The sequence below is a fragment of the Lethenteron reissneri genome, chromosome 70 (genome assembly GCF_015708825.2).
Source record: "Lethenteron reissneri isolate LAM-NWPU_2019-01 chromosome 70, ASM1570882v1, whole genome shotgun sequence".
Taxonomy (NCBI): Eukaryota; Metazoa; Chordata; class Hyperoartia; order Petromyzontiformes; family Petromyzontidae; genus Lethenteron; species Lethenteron reissneri.
The window spans coordinates 1,071,799-1,092,324 of NC_083848.1; the positions used below are offsets into that span (position 1 = coordinate 1,071,799).

Consider the following 20,526-nt stretch of genomic DNA (forward strand, 5'->3'; position numbering starts at 1 on the left):
GGCCTGGCCTAGAGATTCTGGGCATGATGCCTCAGCCTGGCCTACAGAGATTCTGGTCATGATGCCTCAGCCTGGCCTACAAAGATTCTGGTCACGATGTCTCAGCCTGGCCGATAGAGAATCTGGTCACGATGCATTGGTCTGGCCTACACAGATTCTGGTCACGATGCCTCAGCCTGGCCTACAGAGATTCTGGTCACGATGTCTCGGTCTGGCCGATAGAGAATCTGGTCACGATGCATTGGTCTGGCCTACAGAGATTCTGGTCACGATGCCTCAGCCTGGCCTACAGAGATGCTGGTCACGATGTCTCAGCCTGGCCTAGAGATAATCTGGTCGTGACTTTATCCTTGAGACTAACTTCGTCTTGACAACTGGGGAGCATCTCACACGAACACTGAACTATAATGAAGCCTTAGGCTGGCTGGCTGTATGTATGCCACCCCTTGGTATTAGCACCGAACTATCCAACTCCTTGATCATTGGTTTTCTACCCTTCTATCTGGCAACAAAACTGACACCTTTTTTACAAGGAGTCATATTTACATAGACCACAATACCTGCGGTCGGAATGCAAACAAAAAACACAACTCTGATAATGTATACACTGTCCTTGAAATTGATTGGTCCACACCCGAGACAGCTTTTCTTAGAGCCTAGTCTCACATGGGCGTCATCTGGTCCAACACCATGTGAGACTAGGCTCTAAGGAAAGCTGTCTCGGGTGTGGACCAATCAACTTCAAGGACAGTGCACATTATCAGAGTTGTGTTTTTTGTTTGCATTATGACTGCAGGTATTGTGGTCTATGTAAACATGACTCATTTTAAAAAAGGTGTCAGTTTTGTTGCCAGATAAAAGGGTAAAAAAAACCAATGATCATATTTTTACTGGCAAATTAGGTTCCAATGGTATCCAACTCCTTAGTGTCTGGCCCACCCCGTGAGCTCTGATAGATGCCGAGGAAGCCTGCTATCTGGTGAGTGGGCCTCTCTCTCCGTGAGCGGAAAGGAAAAAATCTAAAACAAAAGATTGCTAACGTCGCATTTGAACTCCTTTATTTGATTTGAACACGCACGTAAAAAATATATATTTATACACATTACACATTTTTACACGGGCACAAAAAATAGAAAAACGTACGCTCAGATAAAAGTCCTGATTCGTTTACCTTTGCGTCCTAAATTAGCGTAATGCAGACCGTGCCGACATTCCAAGTCTCTGGTTTAAAAACATTGCCGCAGATTTAGATATTTGTTTTATATTTACAATGAATCCATTCAAATGAACGTTACAATGATGGTTTAACGCATATTAAGTAGTAGTTGCGATGTTATCCATAATAGAGGGTTTTTTGGGGGGGTTAGATCGCTTATAAAATATACAATGTGTCGTTAATAGCATCATTGCCCGACAGAGCAATGACGACTGATGAAACGACCCTTCGTGGTCAGGTGGGATGTGGAACAACAGCAAACCAATATATGTGTATCTGCTGTACTTTTATACAGTTTTGCGATGAATGTCGAGAGACAAACTATGTTTTGCTACAGGTTATGCCTGCCATTGTTCCACGCATGAAGCCAATGGTTTGTAGTTTCATTTGAACTCACTTTTCATGCCCACCTCTAACCATTATGAAAAAAACAAATATAACATTTTAATGATTCTCAGTATTATTCGATTTTATACTGCCAATATCATCCCGAAAGCATTTAAAACCAGCGTTCCTACTGTCACGTACATTAACACAATGTATTGGGACTGTATATAGGGTGCGGGATTTTTAAAAACAGAATCGTGGCTCCAGAAATCACGCGATTGGTTCTTTAGCACGTGACCGTGTCACATGCGCATTCAGTGAAATATACATTTTGTTATCAGAATTTAAGAATAGGTTTTACCTTTCTGGCAATAAAATAGAAATCTTTTGCAAGGAATCATGTCTGCATTAATCACACAGTACTTGTGGTGAAAATGCAAAATAAAAAACATGCTCTGGTAGTATATTATGCATTGTCTTTGAATCCGATTGGTCAACACCAGAGACAGCTTTCTTTAGAGCCTAGTCTCAAGCATTGTTAGACCAGAGGACTATGCCAAAAGGCGAACATTTTGTCACCTGTAAAAAACGATAAGATCACGTGGTACGAGCGACTCCCCAGGGCCACGTGGAGCTCTTCGAGGCCACGTGGCACGTCGGCCATATTGTTTCTCGACAACCGACGCCCCACCCGGAAAAAATATGTATTTTTAAAAAAGTAGTGCCACGCACGTTTCGCCAAACGTTAGAGCCTCTTTGTCTGTCTGTGTTCGGTTTTTGTTAAAGTGCAAAAAAGATCGGTTAGTGTTAAGCGTGGTGGGGGAGGGGGTAGGAGGAGATAATATAAAATATTGAGTCAAAGTAATCGGATAACATTGGGTCGGCGCAAACGGAGCGATCGTTCAGAGTCAACGTCATTGCGGAGAGAAAGGCCGGGGGGTGAGGGGGGAGGGAAAAGGGGGGCTGCCCCCCCCCCGCCCCACGCAGACCCCCTACCATTCTGATGGTAGCGCCCTGGTGTGGCACCACAGCCACACCATACCCACACCACCACACCGACACCACACCACACCAACTCACATCTCACCCAAACCACACCCACATCAGACCCACACCACACCAACCCACATCTCACCCACACCATACCCACACCACCACACCGACACCACACCACACCGACTCACATCTCACCCAAACCACACCCACATCAGACCCACACCACACCAACCCACATCTCACCCACACCATACCCACACCACCACACCGACACCACACCACACCGACTCACATCTCCCCCAAACCACACCCACATCAGACCCACACCACACCAACCCACATCTCACCCACACCATATCCACACCACCACACCCACACCACACACCACACCACACCCACATCAGACCCACACCACATCCACACCACACACCACACCATACCCACACCACACCACACACGACACCATACCCACACCACACAGCATATCCACACCACACCACACACCACACCCCAGAGTACCTCCCAAAAACCTGCATGGGAAGATGCAGCAGCTGCTGCCCTCGGACGCAGGGCCGGATCTTTCAAAACGCGACAACCCCATTGATCAATCGCTCGCTACACCCCCATCGATCTATCGCGACACCAACCCACCATCGATCGATCACAACACCCTCCACCATCGATGGATCGATCGCGACACCCTCCACCATCGACAGATCGATCGATCGATCGCGACACCGCCCCGATTGGTCGATTGACGACGCCTACTGGCAACGGAACATGACGTGGCCTCTTCCAACAGAAGTTGGGAAATCTGGTGGGCGGATGCGAGGGGAGAGGAGGGAGTGTGAAGATATTGGTGGCTTTCTCAAGGTACCGCATCTTCCTCCTCCTCCCTTCCACTCCACCCCGCCCAGAAGGGCCTCTTCCACCAGAAGTTGGGAAACCTCTGGGTGGCGGGGAGGACAGGGCAGGGCAGGATGTGGTGGTTTTTGGCTTTCTCAAGGTGCCGCCTATTCCTCCTCCTCCCACTCCACTCCACTCCACCCCACCCAGAAGGGCCTCTTCCACCACAAGTTGGGAAGCCTCTGGGTGGCGGGCGGCTGGGAGGACAGGGCAGGGCAGGATGTGGTGGTTTTTGGCTTTCTCAAGGTACCGCATCTTCCTCCTCCTCCTCCCACTCCACTCCACTCCACCCAGAAGGGGCTCTTCCACCACAAGTTGGGAAACCTCTGGGCGGCGGGGAGGACAGGGCAGGGCAGGGCAGGATGTGGCGGTTTTTGGCTTTCTCAAGGTGCCGCATCTTCCTCCTCCTCCCACTCCACTCCACCCCGAAGGGCCTCTACCACCAGAAGATGGGTAACCTGGTTGGGCGGCGGGGAGGGGATGGTGTGGCCGTTTTGGCTTAGTCAAGGTGCCACCTTTTCCTCCTACTCTCACCCCACACCACCCCACTCCACCCCACACCACTCCACTCCACCCCACATCACCGAGTCTCTCACACCAGAAGATGGGAAACTTGCGGGCGGCGGGCGGCGGGCGGCGGGGAGGGCGGTGGTTTTTAGATTTCTCAAGGTGCCATCTCCTCTTCCTCCTACCACCTCACCACCACCACCACCAACCACCACCAACCACCAGACCCAACGAGACCACCACCACAGCGCCCGCTTAGGCTCAGCCTCGAACTCATTTCTTTGCCGCCGCTTCGCGTCACTCGAGGAGGAAGGATCCGAAGAAGCTGGCCTCCGGGTCGAAGTCGACGAGCGTCGGGTCGGACACGGCGATGAAGAGCTGGTCGCCTCGGCGCAGCGAGAACACGCCTCCCAGTTGCACAGAGTGGAGGCCGTACTGGGCGGAGGCCGACCAGCACTTGGTCTGTGCCGCTTTGGCGAGCAGCAGGGGCTTGGGGTAGTGGTCTGTGCGCTTGTAGAGGTAGAGCACCATCGTCTGGACCTGCCGCTGGCGGGCCGACAAATCGGATGCGGGACCGGAGGCCTCGTGATGGCCCCTGCAAGCGTACGGATGGACGGACAGAGACGTGTGGCTTCAGCGAGACAGTCTGAAACTTAATGTCGCATGGACGGAGGCGCAGACAAACAAACGGAAGGACAGAGACGTGTGGATTTAGTAGGACAGTTTGAAACAAATGTTGCATGGACAGGCGCACGGGCGAAGAAACAGACGGACAGAGACGTGTTGATCTAGTAGGACAGTTTGAAACAAATGTCGCATGGACGGAGGCGCAGACAAACAAACAGAAGGACAGAGACGTGTGGATTCAGCGAGACAGTTTGAAACTTCATGTCGCATGGACGGGCGAAGAAACAGACGGACAGAGACATGTGGATTTAGTAGGACGGTCCGAAGACAATCGTCGCATGGACGGGCGCACGGACGAACAGACGGACGGACAGGGACGTGTGGCTTTAGCGAGAAGGTCCGAAGACAAACGTCGCGTGGACTGGACGCGCGGACCAACGGACGGACAGACATGTGTGAACTTGAACTAGTCAGACGGTCCGAAGAAACACGTCGGACAGACATGACGACACGGGAGAGGGGTGCGCGCACGGACACGTTTGCCTTTCGTGGCTGCGGCCAGCCGAAGCCGCGCTGCCGCCCGCTGCCAGGGGTGTGGGGGGGGGGGGTGGGAGGTCACCGTCCCTCACCTGTGCGAGTCCCCTTGCCGCGTGCTGAAGCGGAAGTAGGTCTGTGCGTAGACGTAGTAGGAGCCGTGCTGCCGGGCCGTGAGCGTCGCGCCTGTGAAGTCCATGTGCTGCACGTGGACCGAGCCCAGCTTCTCCTCCCAGCTGTACAGCACCTTGCCGCTCTGAGCACCCAGCAGCTTCTGCAGGTGTTCGCCTGGAGTGGGAGGTGGGGTGGGGTCGACGGGTACGTTCGGTTTCTCCCATCGGTGCCGCAGTTTTGCTTCTTGTTTGAACGGAACGGAAAAACTTGGCGAGGGCCACCGGCCTCGGCACGCTCCGTGGCGCGTCGCGTTAACCGGGGTGAAGCGGCGTGAACCGTTTGAAGGAGGAAAAAAAATTTTGAAAATTGAAAAATTGAAAAATAGATGGGGGGGGGGGGGGGGGCGGGGTGGTGAATGGGCCCCACTGCTGCCCCAACCAGGTGAGAGTAGCAATCACGTCGGGGGTGGGAAGGCGGGAAATTTCCAATGAGAGAATCAGAATCTGTATTTGTTACTGTGCAGGAGGAATCCGGTGGGCTGTGAAGATCTTTTTTTTGTTACCGCCACAGATGTCCCAGTAGGGGCCACGTGGTTAAGAACGCTACAACAACAAACACGGCTGACCACCACGGAGAGAGACACCGCAAACTCCAAAATGTGCGGAGTAGTATGTTGATGCTGCTACTACAGCTGCCACTAGTCCCTTCTCAGAAAGTACCAAACTTTGTGCGTTCGATAAACCGCCATGGTTCCCTGCGCACGACTGCGTATGTCAGGTCAGGCCCGGGACTTTGTTGTTGCATCAGCTGGGGAGGTCACGTTGAGAGGAGAAGCTTGCGACCCCAAGCCCGGGCGTCGCCATCGTCAGCAGAAGCAGTTAACGGGGCATTCCAGTTACGTATGGAGTTGCGTAGATATCCAGAGGGTTCCATAGAGATCCATAGGGTTACATAAAGATGCAAAGAGTTGCACAAAGATCTGCAGGGTTGCACAGAGACCGACAGCGTTAGAGATCAATGTCTCCATAGCGATATATAGAGTTATGTAGAGATGCATAGGGTTACACAGAGATGCATAGGATTACATGAAGATCTTATAGAGTTGCATAGATATCCACAACTTCAAAGGCAAGCTTGCATCCAAGGCCCCGTGTGTGTTCGTTGCTGTGTATAGTGTAGTGTATAGTGTAGTGTATAGTGTAGTGTATAGGAGTGTATGATGAGGGGTTGACAGGTATGTAATTGTGTAGTGTATAGTGTAGTGTATAGTGTAGTGTATAGTGTAGTGTATAGGAGTGTATGATGAGGGGTTGACAGGTATGTAGTTGTGTAGTGTATAGTGTAGTGTATAGTGTAGTGTATAGTGTAGTGTATAGTGTAGTGTATAGGAGTGTTTGATGAGTGGTTGACAGGTATGTAGTTGTGTAGTGTCTAGTGTAGTGTATAGTAGTGTATAGTGTAGTGTATAGGAGTGTATGATGAGGGGTTGACAGGTATGTAGTTGTGTAGTGTATAGTGTAGTGTATAGTAGTGTATAGTGTAGTGTATAGGAGTGTATGATGAGGGGTTGACAGGTAATACGGTCGCTCCCTCACCTTCACGAAGTTGCGTAACGGTGGCATCCCGCGGTTGCTTGCCCGTCACGTGAGCGATCGGCCGTTTTCTGGAGGCCGTGTGACCCAAACCGCCCAATGGGGACGCAGGATTCGACGACGATGCTGAAGGGGAACAGTGGTGGCGGAAACAACAACAAAAACAACAAAAACTTAAAACGCGGCGACATTTAGACATAAGAATATACTACCGGAGCATGTTTTTTTGTTGTTGCATGTTCACCACAATTATATGTGGTTAATGCAGACATGATTCCTTGCAAAATGTTTCAGTTTGGTGTATTAACATCTTGACACAACTGTGTTATTGCCAGAAAGGGGAAAACCTATTCTTATATTTTGATACCGGCAAGGGAGGTCCCGTGATTACATTTAGACACTCGGGCCCGTAGCTTTGTGCGTGCACGCGTGCATAGATTGCGACTGAAACGCAAATGTTTAAACTCGATAAAGTTAATCTACGGGGTTTGTTGTTGTCAATTTGTGTGTAGAGGAGGCCATCTTGACTGCAATGGGAACAAAATGGCCGACGTTACCATAGCGATGATGTTTAAGCAATTACTTTGAAGAGTGTGCGATTTTTATTGCACACAGCAAATCGTTCGAAGATTTATGTTCATTATTAACTTGACCTTGTCATCGTGACGAAATTTTAATTGAGGGAATATGAGAGAGAGGGATGAGTAGCAACCACCAATAGGGGAAACAAAATGGTCGACGTCGCCTTAGCGATGGGAGCTTTAAAGAGTTTAACATTGGATTACGAGCCTCATTTAATCTCATTAAAACTGCACTGGTTACAACTCAATGCAGTTTTGTATCGTTTTGTTGTTGTTGTTTATTAAGAATGTAACACACCTGCAATCGGGTCACCAAGTTGGCTTGACATGATTTCTCTTGATTTCTGCAAACAGACGCCCGTTACATTAAAACCCTCCGTCCCACTCATCACCACCATTCACCATCGACAAAGACAAAGATCCCCCGCGTAGCCTTTAACGCGCTGTCGGGGCAAGTGCTGTTCGTGAGCAGCGTCTATGAAGGCCGCCACTGTGGCACGCACGAGGTCGATGGACATCACCACCTGCCACACACCGCACCAGGTGACTCATTTGAGGCTGAGTCGACCTAGGGGGAGGCCCAGGACCGGTTCAGATAATCGTCACTGGCGGTGTTGGCCGTGAGCGGGAATCGAACCCGGGTCGCCGGGTTCGTAGCATAGCGCTAACCGCTACACAACCACTACACACCCACAACAACAACAACAACCGCCATTCGCCACTAAGTGGCGGTGACGTCACCACGACGCTTGTGCCAGGCCATGTGCACGTTGAGGCCACGTGAAGTGTCGAACGCCCGCTGGCAGGAGGCCACGGGGCAGACCCGGCAGGTGCCACGGGTCGACTGACACACAAGCACACGCACAGACACACGCACACACATGTACACGCACACGTACACACGTACACACACACGTACACACGTACGCAGGTGTGAACCCTCACCTTTGCGATATGATTGTCCATGTAATAGAGGAATTCTTGGCACAAGAGGTCGTCGCTGTCGGTCAACGAGAGGCATTTTTGCAGCTTCGTCGCGGATTCCTGACGCACCTACGTGTCGGAATTACAGAAAAAAGTGCGAGGCATGTTAACAAATCATCACCACCACCACGATCCAAGGGCAGATAAACCGTAGGTGTCCCACCGCATATTTCGTCGTCTGTTTTACACGTTTATCTCTGTGTGTGTGTGTGTTGTTGTGCCAAGATGCTTTACTTCATCAGGTGTCTGCGTGTGTCTCTCCTTCTCATCATCACGGTGGCTAGGAGATGTTGACTACCTCGCCTGGTGTACAGGATGTCGTGGGTTAGATCCTGACGATGCCTGCTGCTGTATATTTGTAGTTTGCGTGTCTCTCTCTCTCATCATCATCATCACGGTGGCTAGGAGATGTTAACTACCTCGCCTGGTCTACAGGAGGTCGTGGGTTCGATCTCGACCCCTGACGCCTGCTGTATATTTGGAGTCTGAGTCTCTCTCTCACTCATCATCACCACGGTGGCTAGGAGATGTTGACTACCTCGCCTGGTCTACAGGAAGTCGTGGGTTCGATCCTGACCCCCTTACGACGCCTGCTGCTGCTGCTGTATATTTGCAGTCTGCGTGTCTCTCTCCTCGTGGTCGCGTGGATTTTTGTTCTCCGGGTCCTCCGGTTTATCCCTCCACGTTTAGAATCAACAGTCACGCGTTGAGATTATTGAGATTATTTTTGACTGCTCATAAATGGTTCCAATTGATTGATGGTGGCCACTTTTGCTGAACTGTCATTTTTGGTGGCCAGGTCGCTTCTGAACAAATGTGTTCATATTCTTAGGGTTTTTCGGTAAAGTCACGTAGGTAAAAAAATCTAAATTAATAAAAGTAAAATAAAAAAATATTTTTTTTATTAACTTTTATTAATTTTAATTTTTTACCTACGTGACTTTACCGGAAAAAACCTAAGAATATGAATACTTGCAGTCACGAAAGCTTCAAATCTAGAAAAAAATGTGTTCATACCCTCGGTGGGGCTTTGCCTGGTAGGATGTGGCATGGTTTAGTGATGTATTGTTTGTGTGTGTCTGGGTGACTTGTGTTGACCTTTCATGTACTTTGCACTACCGTCTAATCGTGTTGTTGTCGTTACGTTCTTACCCTGTGGCCCCTGACTGGGACATCAGTGACAGGAATAGCTCTGTAGCTTATTGGATTCCTCGTGCAGTATATACATGAATAGTCTGACATTTGTATAATTATCATCACGGTCCGCACCCACTCCATTATGTGCGACTGCACTCATCCAGGACATAGAGCTGCATGTGCATTTTCGCTCGCACCAAAGTTTGAAAACGTAAAAATAGGTTTCGCAAAAGGCACCAGTGAAGATGTTCCGACCGCAAACAGCTGATATGCTTCTTCTTGGTTCTTTCGGTAAAGTCACGTAGAAGGGAAATAATAAAATAACAAAATAAAACATAATCAAATAATTCTCACGACGTTTCGGCCACAACGCAAGCAGCCGTCCTCAGGTGGAGAACAGGTAGAATCAACGCGTTGAAGACAGACCTGTTCTTCACCTGAGGACGGCTGCTTGCGTTGTGGCCGAAACGTCGTGAGAATAATTTTATTATGTTTTATTTTATTTATTTTATTATTTCCCTTCTACGTGACTTTACCGAAAGAACCAAGCAGATGAATCCCTGCAGTCACGAAAGCTTTAAATCTAAATATAATATTATTATATTATTGTTTTATTTTATTATATTATTATAATAATCGAAATATGATATGGTTCTTGCGTGGAATCAAGTTTTGCGTTAATCACACACGGTACTCGTGTGTGCTGATCTTTAAAAGTGCATTGATACATTTTTGATACTCCTACTGATTGATACTCGTGCTCTTATGGAGTGACTCATGCTGCCAGCGATGGCCTGCAAAGTGTGGTCGTACGTGTTATGGATTTATTTTTCGATGTAAAGCTTTCGTGACTGCAGGGATTCATCTTCTTGGTTCTTTCGGTAAAGTCGTCACGTAAAATGGAAATAATAGAATAATAAAATAATTCTCACGACGTTTCGGCCACAACGCAAGCAGCCGTCCTCAGGTGAAGAACAGGTCTGTCGGGGAGACAGAGTCTGATTTATTGTTAAATTTTAATCACGGTTCCTGTGATCGTTGTTGTTACATTGTTTTTTGTCGCTTTGTTTTGGTGATTTCGAAAACGTTTTGGTTTAGCCACGTTTGTTTGTTGTAGTACAGAGTTAGACTGGTAACTTTAATCTAAATTGGCTTACGATTCATCTTCTTGGTTCTTTCGGTAAAGTCACGTAGAAGGGAGATAATAAAATAATAAAAATAGAACATAATAAAAAAATACAATTGTATTATTTTATTGTTTTATTTTTATTATTTATTTTATTATCTCCCTTCTACGTGACTTTACCGAGAATAAAAATAGAACATAATAAAATAATACAATTGTATTATTTTATTACGTTTTATTTTTATTATTAAATTATTATCTCCCTTCTACGTGACGACTTTACCGAAAGAACCAAGAAGATGAATCCCTGCAGTCACGAAAGCTTTAAATCGAAATTATCTTACGGTTGTTATTGTTTGACTTGCATCCCACTGGGACTTTTTTGCACGCAGCGTTGAAACGCTGTGCTTTTTTCTGGAAGACGTTGCTGCTTTTTCCTGGATTTCCCTGTTGCATCATCCTCACTTTAAGATGTTTCTTTGTTCACGTGTTTGTCTGTTGCGGTTGCACCCGATTCAAGAGCCGCATGGCTCACAGGGCTACACCAAATACATGAAACTGAACTTGTGAACATGCAAAAAAACATTGCTCTGACGAAGATGATGATAATGATGATGATAATATTTGGGCATCGTCTTTGAAACGGACCGGTCTACACCAGATGATTGCAGCCGCCGTCTTGATGACCCAGCCTCAGCAGCAGTGTCAGGCCAGAGGGGGGCAAAGCCTCAAAGACGAACAGCACAAGGACAATGCCCGTGTGAGTGCATTCTGGGACCTCGCCCCAATAGAGACAAAGATCCCCCGTGTAGCCTCTAACAGGCTGTGGGGGCAAGTGCTGTGAGCAGCAGCTATAGACACACAGATAAAGGTCCCCCGTGTAGCCTCTAACAGGCTGTGGGGGCAAGTGCTGTAAGTGAGTTGCAGCAGCACTTACAGACACAAAGACAAAGGTCCCCCGTGTAGCCTCTAACAGGCTGTGGGGGCAAGTGCTGTTGGTAGCGAGCAGCACCTATAGACACACAGACAAAGGTCCCCCGTGTAGCTTCTAACAGGCTGTGGGGGCAAGTGCTGCGAGTAGCAGCAGCACTTATAGACACACAGATAAAGGTCCCCGTGTAACCTCTACCAGGCTGTCAGGGCAAGTTTTGTGCAGTGCCGGGAGTCGAACTCGTCTCGTTTCTGCCTCGGGGTTCGTAGCACACACAGAGACAATGATGCAATCACACACCCACCCCTCACTCACTCCCCCCTCGCCCACCCCCTCATCCACCCACCCACCCACCCACTCACTCACCCACTGACTCACCCACTCACTCACCCACCCACTGAACCACTCACCCACCCACTCAACCACTCACCCACCCACTCAACCACTCACCCACCCCTCACTCGCCCGCCCCCTCGCTCCCCCCACCCCCTCACTCACCCCCCACCCCCTCACCCACCCCCTCGCCCACCCCCTCATCCACCCACCCACCCACTCACCCACCCACTCAACCACCCACCCACCCACTCAACCACCCACCCACTCACTCAACCACTCACCCACCCACTCAACCACTCACCCACCCACTCAACCACTCACCCACCCACTCACTCACCCGTCCCCTCGCTCACCCACCCCCCCCACCCACTCACACACCCCCTAACCCCCCTCACCCCCCACCACTGCGGTGTTTACGAGTTTTGACTGCCCTGGAAATCCCCAGGTCTGAGCGAAGCGACTTTTGAGTTGAACAATACAGCCAACTTCCTCATTCGCGACATTTAAGTTTGAATGCTCCCCTCTGCACAAAGGACCCCCCCCCCACCACCACCACCCCCTCCATCCCCTCCACCCCCTTGGCGTATCCCCTTTATCGAACCCTTTCGGGCAAGGGGGTTTTGGGGGCAGCTAGTGTGAGGTTTGAATACTGTTTTTAAAAAAATATTTTTTGGTTTATTCCAGGATTCATACTCTTAGGTTTTTTTTCGGTAAATTCACGTAGGTAAAAAAATAAAATTAATAAAAGTAAAATAAAACAAATTAAAAATTAAAAAATTATAAAAATTCACGACGTTTCGGAAGCAACACAATTTTTTTACCTATTTGGTGACTTTACCGAAAAAACCTAAGAGTATGAATCCTTGCAGTCACGAAAGCTTCAAATCTAGAATTATTCCAGGATGTTTCTGTTTGCGCGTCGTCACTTTAAGATGTTTCTCTGTTCGTATTCTTGTTTGTTGTGGTTGTTGTGTTTGTTGTGGTTGTTGTGGTTGCACCAGACTTAAGAGCCGCATGGCTCACGGGGCATTACCAACTAAATAAAACTTGAAACTTGAAAAAGTTCCAGTGGCGTGGTTACCGTGCAGGCGAAGACGTCGCGAGTTCATTCATTATTAAATAAATGTTGTTGTTGCTGTTGTTGACCAATCTCATTGGTGGGTGGCTACGTACGGTGCTAAAGAAGTCCAGCACACACACACACATTAGCACGTTTGGCTCCGAGGCAAACGCCACAATTGGCAGAAGAAGGCCCCACGCCTATTGCTGGGCCAGTAACGAATGTTTAGACTCTGGTGTGTTGCATGTCTATGTATGGTAGTGGCGTCTCTCTCTCCTATCTCTCTCCTAACTCTCTCTCCTATCTCTCTCCTAACTCTCTCTCCTATCTCTCTCTCCTAACTCTCTCTCCTAACTCTCTCTCCTATCTCTCTCTCCTAACTCTCTCTCTCCTAACTATCTCTCTCCTATCTCTCTCCTAACTCTCTCTCCTATCTCTCTCCTATCTCTCTCTCCTAACTATCTCTCTCCTATCTCTCTCCTAACTCTCTCTCCTATCTTTCTCCTAACTCTCTCTCTCTCCTATCTCTCTCCTAACTCTCTCTCCTATCTCTCTCCTAACTCTCTTTTCTATCTCTCTTTTTTTATTTTCGGTGTAGTCAGCACTTTGCTTCGTTCATAATTTTTTTCTTTTTTTTCAATGTTTTGCTTTATGTGCCCCCTCCCCCACCCCCTTTTTTAAATTAAATATTTCACAAAATATTTACTGTGTGCCCCCCCCCCCCCACTCTCTCTCGTTCCCTCTCAATCTCTCTCTTTTTTTTCTCTCACTCCTATCTCTCTCCTATCTCTCTCCTATCTCTCTCCTCACTCCTATCTCTCTCCTCACTCCTATCTCTCGTATCATCTCTCCTATGAGAGATGATACGAGAGAGAGACGCCACGACCTTACATAGACATGCAACACAACAAAATCTAAACATTCCATTGGACCCAGCAACAGTCCTGACCCAGCAAATCCATTCGCTCCATCTTCAGGAAACTGTGGGTGGGGTGGGGGGCCTCTTGCCTGGCTAACAAGCGCCGTGACCTCAAAACGATGAGAAAGATGCTGCAAAGTGACACTGACGGCCGCTCTGTGCTGCTTCCAGTGTTCAGGGGCCTGCTCAAGGCGCGGCTCCGGCTGGAGCACGCCACGTACCACACACGTGTCGGTGATGTGCACGTCTTCTTCGAACGCTGGGGGGCCGGACAAGCCCCTCTATGTACCAGCGTGGACGGCACCCTCGTGGTGTTCACCTTCTGATGAAGCGCTCGCTCATCACCGTGGCGTGCGCGATGACCACCACCACTGCCACCACCACCACCACCTTCACCACCACCTCCACCACCATCTCCACCACCACTTCATCCACCTCCACCACCATCTCCAACACCACTTCAACCACCTCCACCACTTCCACCACCTCCACTACCACCACTTCCACCACCACCACCTCCACCACCACCTCCACCACCATCTCCACCACCACTTCATCCACCTCCACCACCATCTCCAACACCACTTCAACCACCTTCACCACTTCCACCACTTCCACTACCACCTCCACCACTTCCACCACCACTTCAACCACCTCCACCACTTCCACCACCTCCACCACCACCTCCACCACTTCCACCACCATCTCCACCACCATCTCCAACACCACTTCAACCACCACCACCACCACTTCAACCACCACCATCTCCACCACCACTTCAACCACCTCCACCACTTCCAACACCTCCACCACCACCTCCACCACTTCCACCACCACCACTTCCACCACCTCCACCACCACCACTTCCACCACCATCACAACCACCAGCACCACCACCACCGCCACCACCAGCACCACCACTTGACTTTTCTTTCGTGTTGTGCGCGGTGCATTTAGTGCCACAGCCGCGTGGATTTATAGCGATTGTTCATTTGTGTTGCTGGTGACTTTGTGCGTTTTTTCGTATCGGAATCGCATCCAGTGTTGTTGCTGCTGCTGGCGGCAATAAAAGTTGTTTAAAAGTCTCAAAGTCTCTCCCCTCTCTCTCCCCTATCTCTCTCCCCTATCTTGATCATCATCGCTGGTGTTGACAAAGACAAAGGTCCCCCGTGTAGCCTCTAACAGACTTTCGGGGCAAGTGCTGTTAGTAGCGAGTAGCAGCTATAGACACACAGGCAAAGGTCCCCCGTGTAGCCTCTAACAGACTTTCGGGGCAAGTGCTGTTAGTAGCGAGTAGCAGCTATAGACACACAGACAAAGGTCCCCCGTGTAGCCTCTAACAGACTTTCGGGGCAAGTGCTGTGAGTAGCGAGTAGCAGCTATAGACACACAGGCAAAGGTCCCCCGTGTAGCCTCTAACAGACTTTCGGGGCAAGTGCTGTGAGTAGCGAGTAGCAGCTATAGACACACAGGCAAAGGTCCCCCGTGTAGCCTCTAACAGACTTTCGGGGCAAGTGCTGTGAGTAGCGAGTAGCAGCTATAGACACACAGGCAAAGGTCCCCCGTGTAGCCTCTAACAGACTTTCGGGGCAAAGTGCTGTGAGTAGCGAGTAGCAGCTATAGACACACAGGCAAAGGTCCCCCGTGTAGCCTCTAACAGACTTTCGGGGCAAGTGCTGTGAGTAGCGAGTAGCAGCTATAGACACACAGGCAAAGGTCCCCCGTGTAGCCTCTAACAGACTTTCGGGGCAAGTGCTGTGAGTAGCGAGTAGCAGCTATAGACACACAGGCAAAGGTCCCCCGTGTAGCCTCTAACAGACTTTCAGGGCAAAGTGCTGTGAGTAGCGAGTAGCAGCTATAGACACACAGGCAAAGGTCCCCCGTGTAGCCTCTAACAGACTTTCGGGGCAAGTGCTGTGAGTAGCGAGTAGCAGCTATAGACACACAGGCAAAGGTCCCCCGTGTAGCCTCTAACAGACTTTCAGGGCAAAGTGCTGTGAGTAGCGAGTAGCAGCTATAGACACACAGGCAAAGGTCCCCCGTGTAGCCTCTAACAGACTTTCGGGGCAAGTGCTGTGAGTAGCGAGTAGCAGCTATAGACACACAGGCAAAGGTCCCCCGTGTAGCCTCTAACAGACTTTCGGGGCAAGTGCTGTGAGTAGCGAGTAGCAGCTATAGACACACAGGCAAAGGTCCCCCGTGTAGCCTCTAACAGACTTTCGGGGCAAGTGCTGTGAGTAGCGAGTAGCAGCTATAGACACACAGGCAAAGGTCCCCCGTGTAGCCTCTAACAGACTTTCGGGGCAAGTGCTGTGAGTAGCGAGTAGCAGCTATAGACACACAGGCAAAGGTCCCCCGTGTAGCCTCTAACAGACTTTCAGGGCAAAGTGCTGTGAGTAGCGAGTAGCAGCTATAGACACACAGGCAAAGGTCCCCCGTGTAGCCTCTAACAGACTTTCGGGGCAAAGTGCTGTGAGTAGCGAGTAGCAGCTATAGACACACAGGCAAAGGTCCCCCGTGTAGCCTCTAACAGACTTTCAGGGCAAAGTGCTGTGAGTAGCGAGTAGCAGCTATAGACACACAGGCAAAGGTCCCCCGTGTAGCCTCTAACAGACTTTCGGGGCAAGTGCTGTGAGTAGCGAGTAGCAGCTATGGACACACAGGCAAAGGTCCCCCGTGTAGCCTCTAACAGACTTTCGGGGCAAGTGCTGTGAGTAGCGAGTAGCAGCTATAGACACACAGGCAAAGGTCCCCCGTGTAGCCTCTAACAGACTTTCAGGGCAAAGTGCTGTGAGTAGCGAGTAGCAGCTATAGACACACAGGCAAAGGTCCCCCGTGTAGCCTCTAACAGACTTTCGGGGCAAGTGCTGTTAGTAGCGAGTAGCAGCTATGGACACACAGACAAAGGTCCCCCGTGTAGCCTCTAACAGACTTTCGGGGCAAGTGCTGTGAGTAGCGAGTAGCAGCTATAGACACACAGACAAAGGTCCCCCGTGTAGCCTCTAACAGACTTTCGGGGCAAGTGCTGTTAGTAGCGAGTAGCAGCTATGGACACACAGACAAAGGTCCCCCGTGTAGCCTCTAACAGACTTTCGGGGCAAGTGCTGTGAGTAGCGAGTAGCAGCTATAGACACACAGACAAAGGTCCCCCGTGTAGCCTCTAACAGACTTTCGGGGCAAGTGCTGTGAGTAGCGAGTAGCAGCTATAGACACACAGACAAAGGTCCCCCGTGTAGCCTCTAACAGGCTGTAGGGGCAAGTGGCTGTCAGCCCCTCTGCAGGCCGGCACTGTGACACACACAGAGGAGGTGGGTGACCGGCACCACGCCCGGCCGCCTTTGTCTCTCCCCCAGTGGTCGACGTTTTGACTTCACACAAGAGGCTCAACACGCACACACACACACACAGCCACGGTTGGCTACGCGCTTCGCGAACGACGTTCAAGGTCACTCACCTTCTGCAGGGAGAGCGTGAAGTAGCCAACGAAACTGGCGGTCGCGAGCAGTTGCAGCAGCACGAGGGTCAGAGCGACCACCACCAGCCTCTTGGTGGTGGTGGTGGTGGCCGTGGTGGTGGTGGTGGTGCAAGCTACGGATTTGATTGACACGAGTGGCAACTCTGAGCCAGATCCATCGCTGCTGGTGCTACTGGTGCTGCTACTGGTGCTGTTGTTTCGGCCGCTGACGCCACTTTCGACAAAGGAGGCATCACTCCAAGTTGACTTCGAAGCCATTTTGCTCTGCTCCGTGTCTCTTCTCGGATGCAGGCTTGGGGTGTCCCGGTGGCACGCCTGTGTTGGGAGCCGTGGGATGCGTTGGGATGTGTGGGATGTGTGGTGTGGGATGTGTGGTGTGGGATGAATGGGATGTGTGTGAGTGTGGAGGGAGCCAATTGATCGCTTGGCTCACAGCTGTGGCAACACTCGGCACACACCACCACCACCAACACCACCACTGTCTGCCCGCATGTGTCAGAGTGGTTGTGGTTGTTGTTGTTGTTGTTAACTGTTGCACTTAAGAAGTGCAACAGTCAACAACAAACAGCGTCGCCTGCGCGCGCGCGCGTGCGTGTGTGTGTGTGCACGCGCGTGCGTGTGTGTGTTTGTTGTTGTGTTGTTGTGTTGTTGTGTGTGTGTGTTGTCCTGTGGCTGAGCACAATGCATTAATAGCGCTCGGTCCGAGTGTGCTGCGTGGTATGATGATGATGATGGTGGTGATGGTGATGATGGTGATGATGATGATGGTGGTGGTGATGATCTGATGCACACACACACGCACGCGCTCACACACACAGAGAAAAACCCAAAACGCACCAACGCTTATATACTTTGGAAGCCACTCCCATTTGAAACGCGTCACATTTCAGCCACTCACCATTTCAGGCACTCAAGGGCCTTACTTTGCATTCTAAGGAAACGAGAGTGCTCTCACGATCGAGTTGGGGAGGGGGATGTTTTGTTTTGGAGAGGTTTATATTTCGATCGCGTAAAGCGTGGATCTTGGAAGATGCGTCAACGTAAATTTACGCGATCTAACCCCTAACCAACATCCAAACAGACGATAAAAACCACCCACACACACACGTACCCACCTGTGTTGTGTGTTGTAGGTGATATTGGTGACGAAATCATCCTCCTCCGAGCAGCGCCGCATGAAGTTATAGTGTGGGTCCTGGAAGATACGATGTTATAAAGGGGGCCCTAGATTTAAATTAAAAAAACACATAAATATGAAAAAAAATATTCTTGGTTCTTTCGGTAAAGTCACGTAGAAGGGAAATAAAAATGTTTTTAAATATTTTTTATCTTGTAAAATAAAAATATTTAAATTAATAAAATAATATTAATGTAAAATATTATTTTTATTATTTCCCTTCTACGCGACTTTACCGAAAGAACCAAGAATATGAATCCCTGCAGTCGCGAACGCTTTAAATCGAAATATTAAAACACATTTAAAAACATGTAACTCACGCAATAAACTTATTGTATGTTTTTAATTTGCTATACAGCCGGATAATACGACCAATCGTTAACCTTAAACACCCGGTCGTTCGTAAAACTCGAAGGACGGTATAGTACTATCAAGTTCAAGTTCATTGATTAGGTGTAGCCCTGTGAGCCGTTCGGCTCTTGAATCGGGTGCAACCGCAACAAACAAAAAACAAAAACATGAACAAGAAAACATCTTCAAGTGACTAAGTGCAAACAGAAAATCCAAGAAAAGACAGCAAAATGTTGCAGAAAAAGCACCGTACACCAACGCTGCGTGCAAAAATCCCAGTGGGATGCAAGTCAAACAACAACAACAACAACCACAAGACAACTTAGATTAAGGCCATCAGTCTTACTCCGTACTACAACAAAACAAACATGGCCAAATAAAAAAACCTTTCTAAAATCACCAAAATAAAGCCATAAAAGTCAAACAACAACAATAACAACAACCACAAGACAACTTAGATTAAGGCCATCAGTCTTACTCCGTACTACAACAATACAAACATGGCTAAACCAATACACTTTTCGAAATCACCAAAATGAAGCCATGAAAGCAATGAAAAAGCAATCATAGGAACTGTGACGGAATTTTCACAATAAATGACATAAACAACATGTACTACCAAAACCCTGCAGCCATAGCTGGCTGTATGAGTCACTCCACAACAGCAGGAGCATCAGTCGGAGTATCATAATTTTTCAATGCACCTTTAAGATCAGCGCACTAAATCAAAACACAGGTCATACTTTGCAGCGATCATCCGGAGCGAAACATTTTATTTTAGGCCACTGAATATCACTGGCAGCTAGGGGTGTACAACTCCTCTAGAGCATCTTCTTGGTTCTTTCGGTAAAGTCACGTAGAAGGGAAATAATAAAATAATAAAAAATTAAACATAATTAAATACAATTCTCACGACGTTTCGGCCACAACGCAAGCAGCCGTCCTCAGGTGAAGAACAGGTCTGTCGGGAAGACAGCGTCTAAATATACGGTCCAAGCCTGGGGGTGTTTCATTCAGACGCTGTCTTCCCGAAAGACCTGTTCTTCACCTGAGGACGGCTGCTTGCGTTGTGGCCGTAACGTCGTGAGAATTGTATTTTATTATGTTTTATTTTTATTCTTCTATTATTTCCATTCTACGTGACTTTACCGAAAGAACCAAGAAGATGAATCCCTGCTGCAGTCACGAAAGCTTTCACTCGAAAATCCTCCAGAGCAGTTTTGAGTGAAGATCTTATAGGTAGTGAATCAAGTTGCAATTTATTGGCAACAGCATTCCAGACCCTGGAGCAACAGAGAAAGTGCAGAATCACTGAATCGGAATTGATAGTTCTCGATTCGAAGTTTTCGTGACTGCAAAGATTCATACTCGTAAAGTCACGTAGGTAAAAGAATTAAAATAAATTAAATCACGACGTTTCGGGCACAACACAAGCAATAATTCTAGATTTGAAGCTTTCGTGACTGCAAGGATTCATATTCTTTGCAGTCACGAAAGCTTCAAATCTAGAATTAATGCCCTCTACGGGGAGGAATTCCACCGATCTGTTAAAGTTTTTAACAGACAACGAGACAAGAAGTCACAGCTTCTCGAGACGATGTTTTACCTACGTGACTTTACCGAAAAAACC

General features: G+C 48.9%; 1 protein-coding gene across 1 annotated transcript; it reads right to left on the bottom strand.

The window, feature by feature from the left end:
* Positions 1 to 1,041: 1,041 nt before the first annotated feature.
* Positions 1,042 to 18,174, bottom strand: LOC133360917 (tumor necrosis factor ligand superfamily member 10-like). The gene is made up of 6 exons (XM_061579802.1): positions 17,348 to 18,174; positions 8,346 to 8,453; positions 7,699 to 7,744; positions 6,823 to 6,945; positions 5,209 to 5,401; positions 1,042 to 4,547 (listed from the first exon to the last, which is right to left on the bottom strand). The coding sequence occupies exons 1-6, from the start codon at positions 17,624 to 17,626 to the stop codon at positions 4,250 to 4,252; spliced, it is 1,047 nt and encodes a 348-aa protein (XP_061435786.1). The 5' UTR covers positions 17,627 to 18,174; the 3' UTR covers positions 1,042 to 4,249.
* Between the last annotated feature and the right edge of the window lie 2,352 nt (positions 18,175 to 20,526).

What these genes read in the sequence shown, in the direction of transcription:
- LOC133360917 (XM_061579802.1), bottom strand. Translation starts at nt 17,626, where the DNA reads ATGGCTTCGAAGTCAACTTGGAGTGATGCCTCCTTTGTCGAAAGTGGC. An exon ending in ACTTGGTGACCCGATTGCAG is followed by an intron (nt 6,946 to 7,698) that starts GTGTGTTACATT and finishes GTTCCCCTTCAG; the next exon opens with CATCGTCGTCGAATCCTGCG. An exon ending in CGTTACGCAACTTCGTGAAG is followed by an intron (nt 5,402 to 6,822) that starts GTGAGGGAGCGA and finishes CTCCCACTCCAG; the next exon opens with GCGAACACCTGCAGAAGCTG.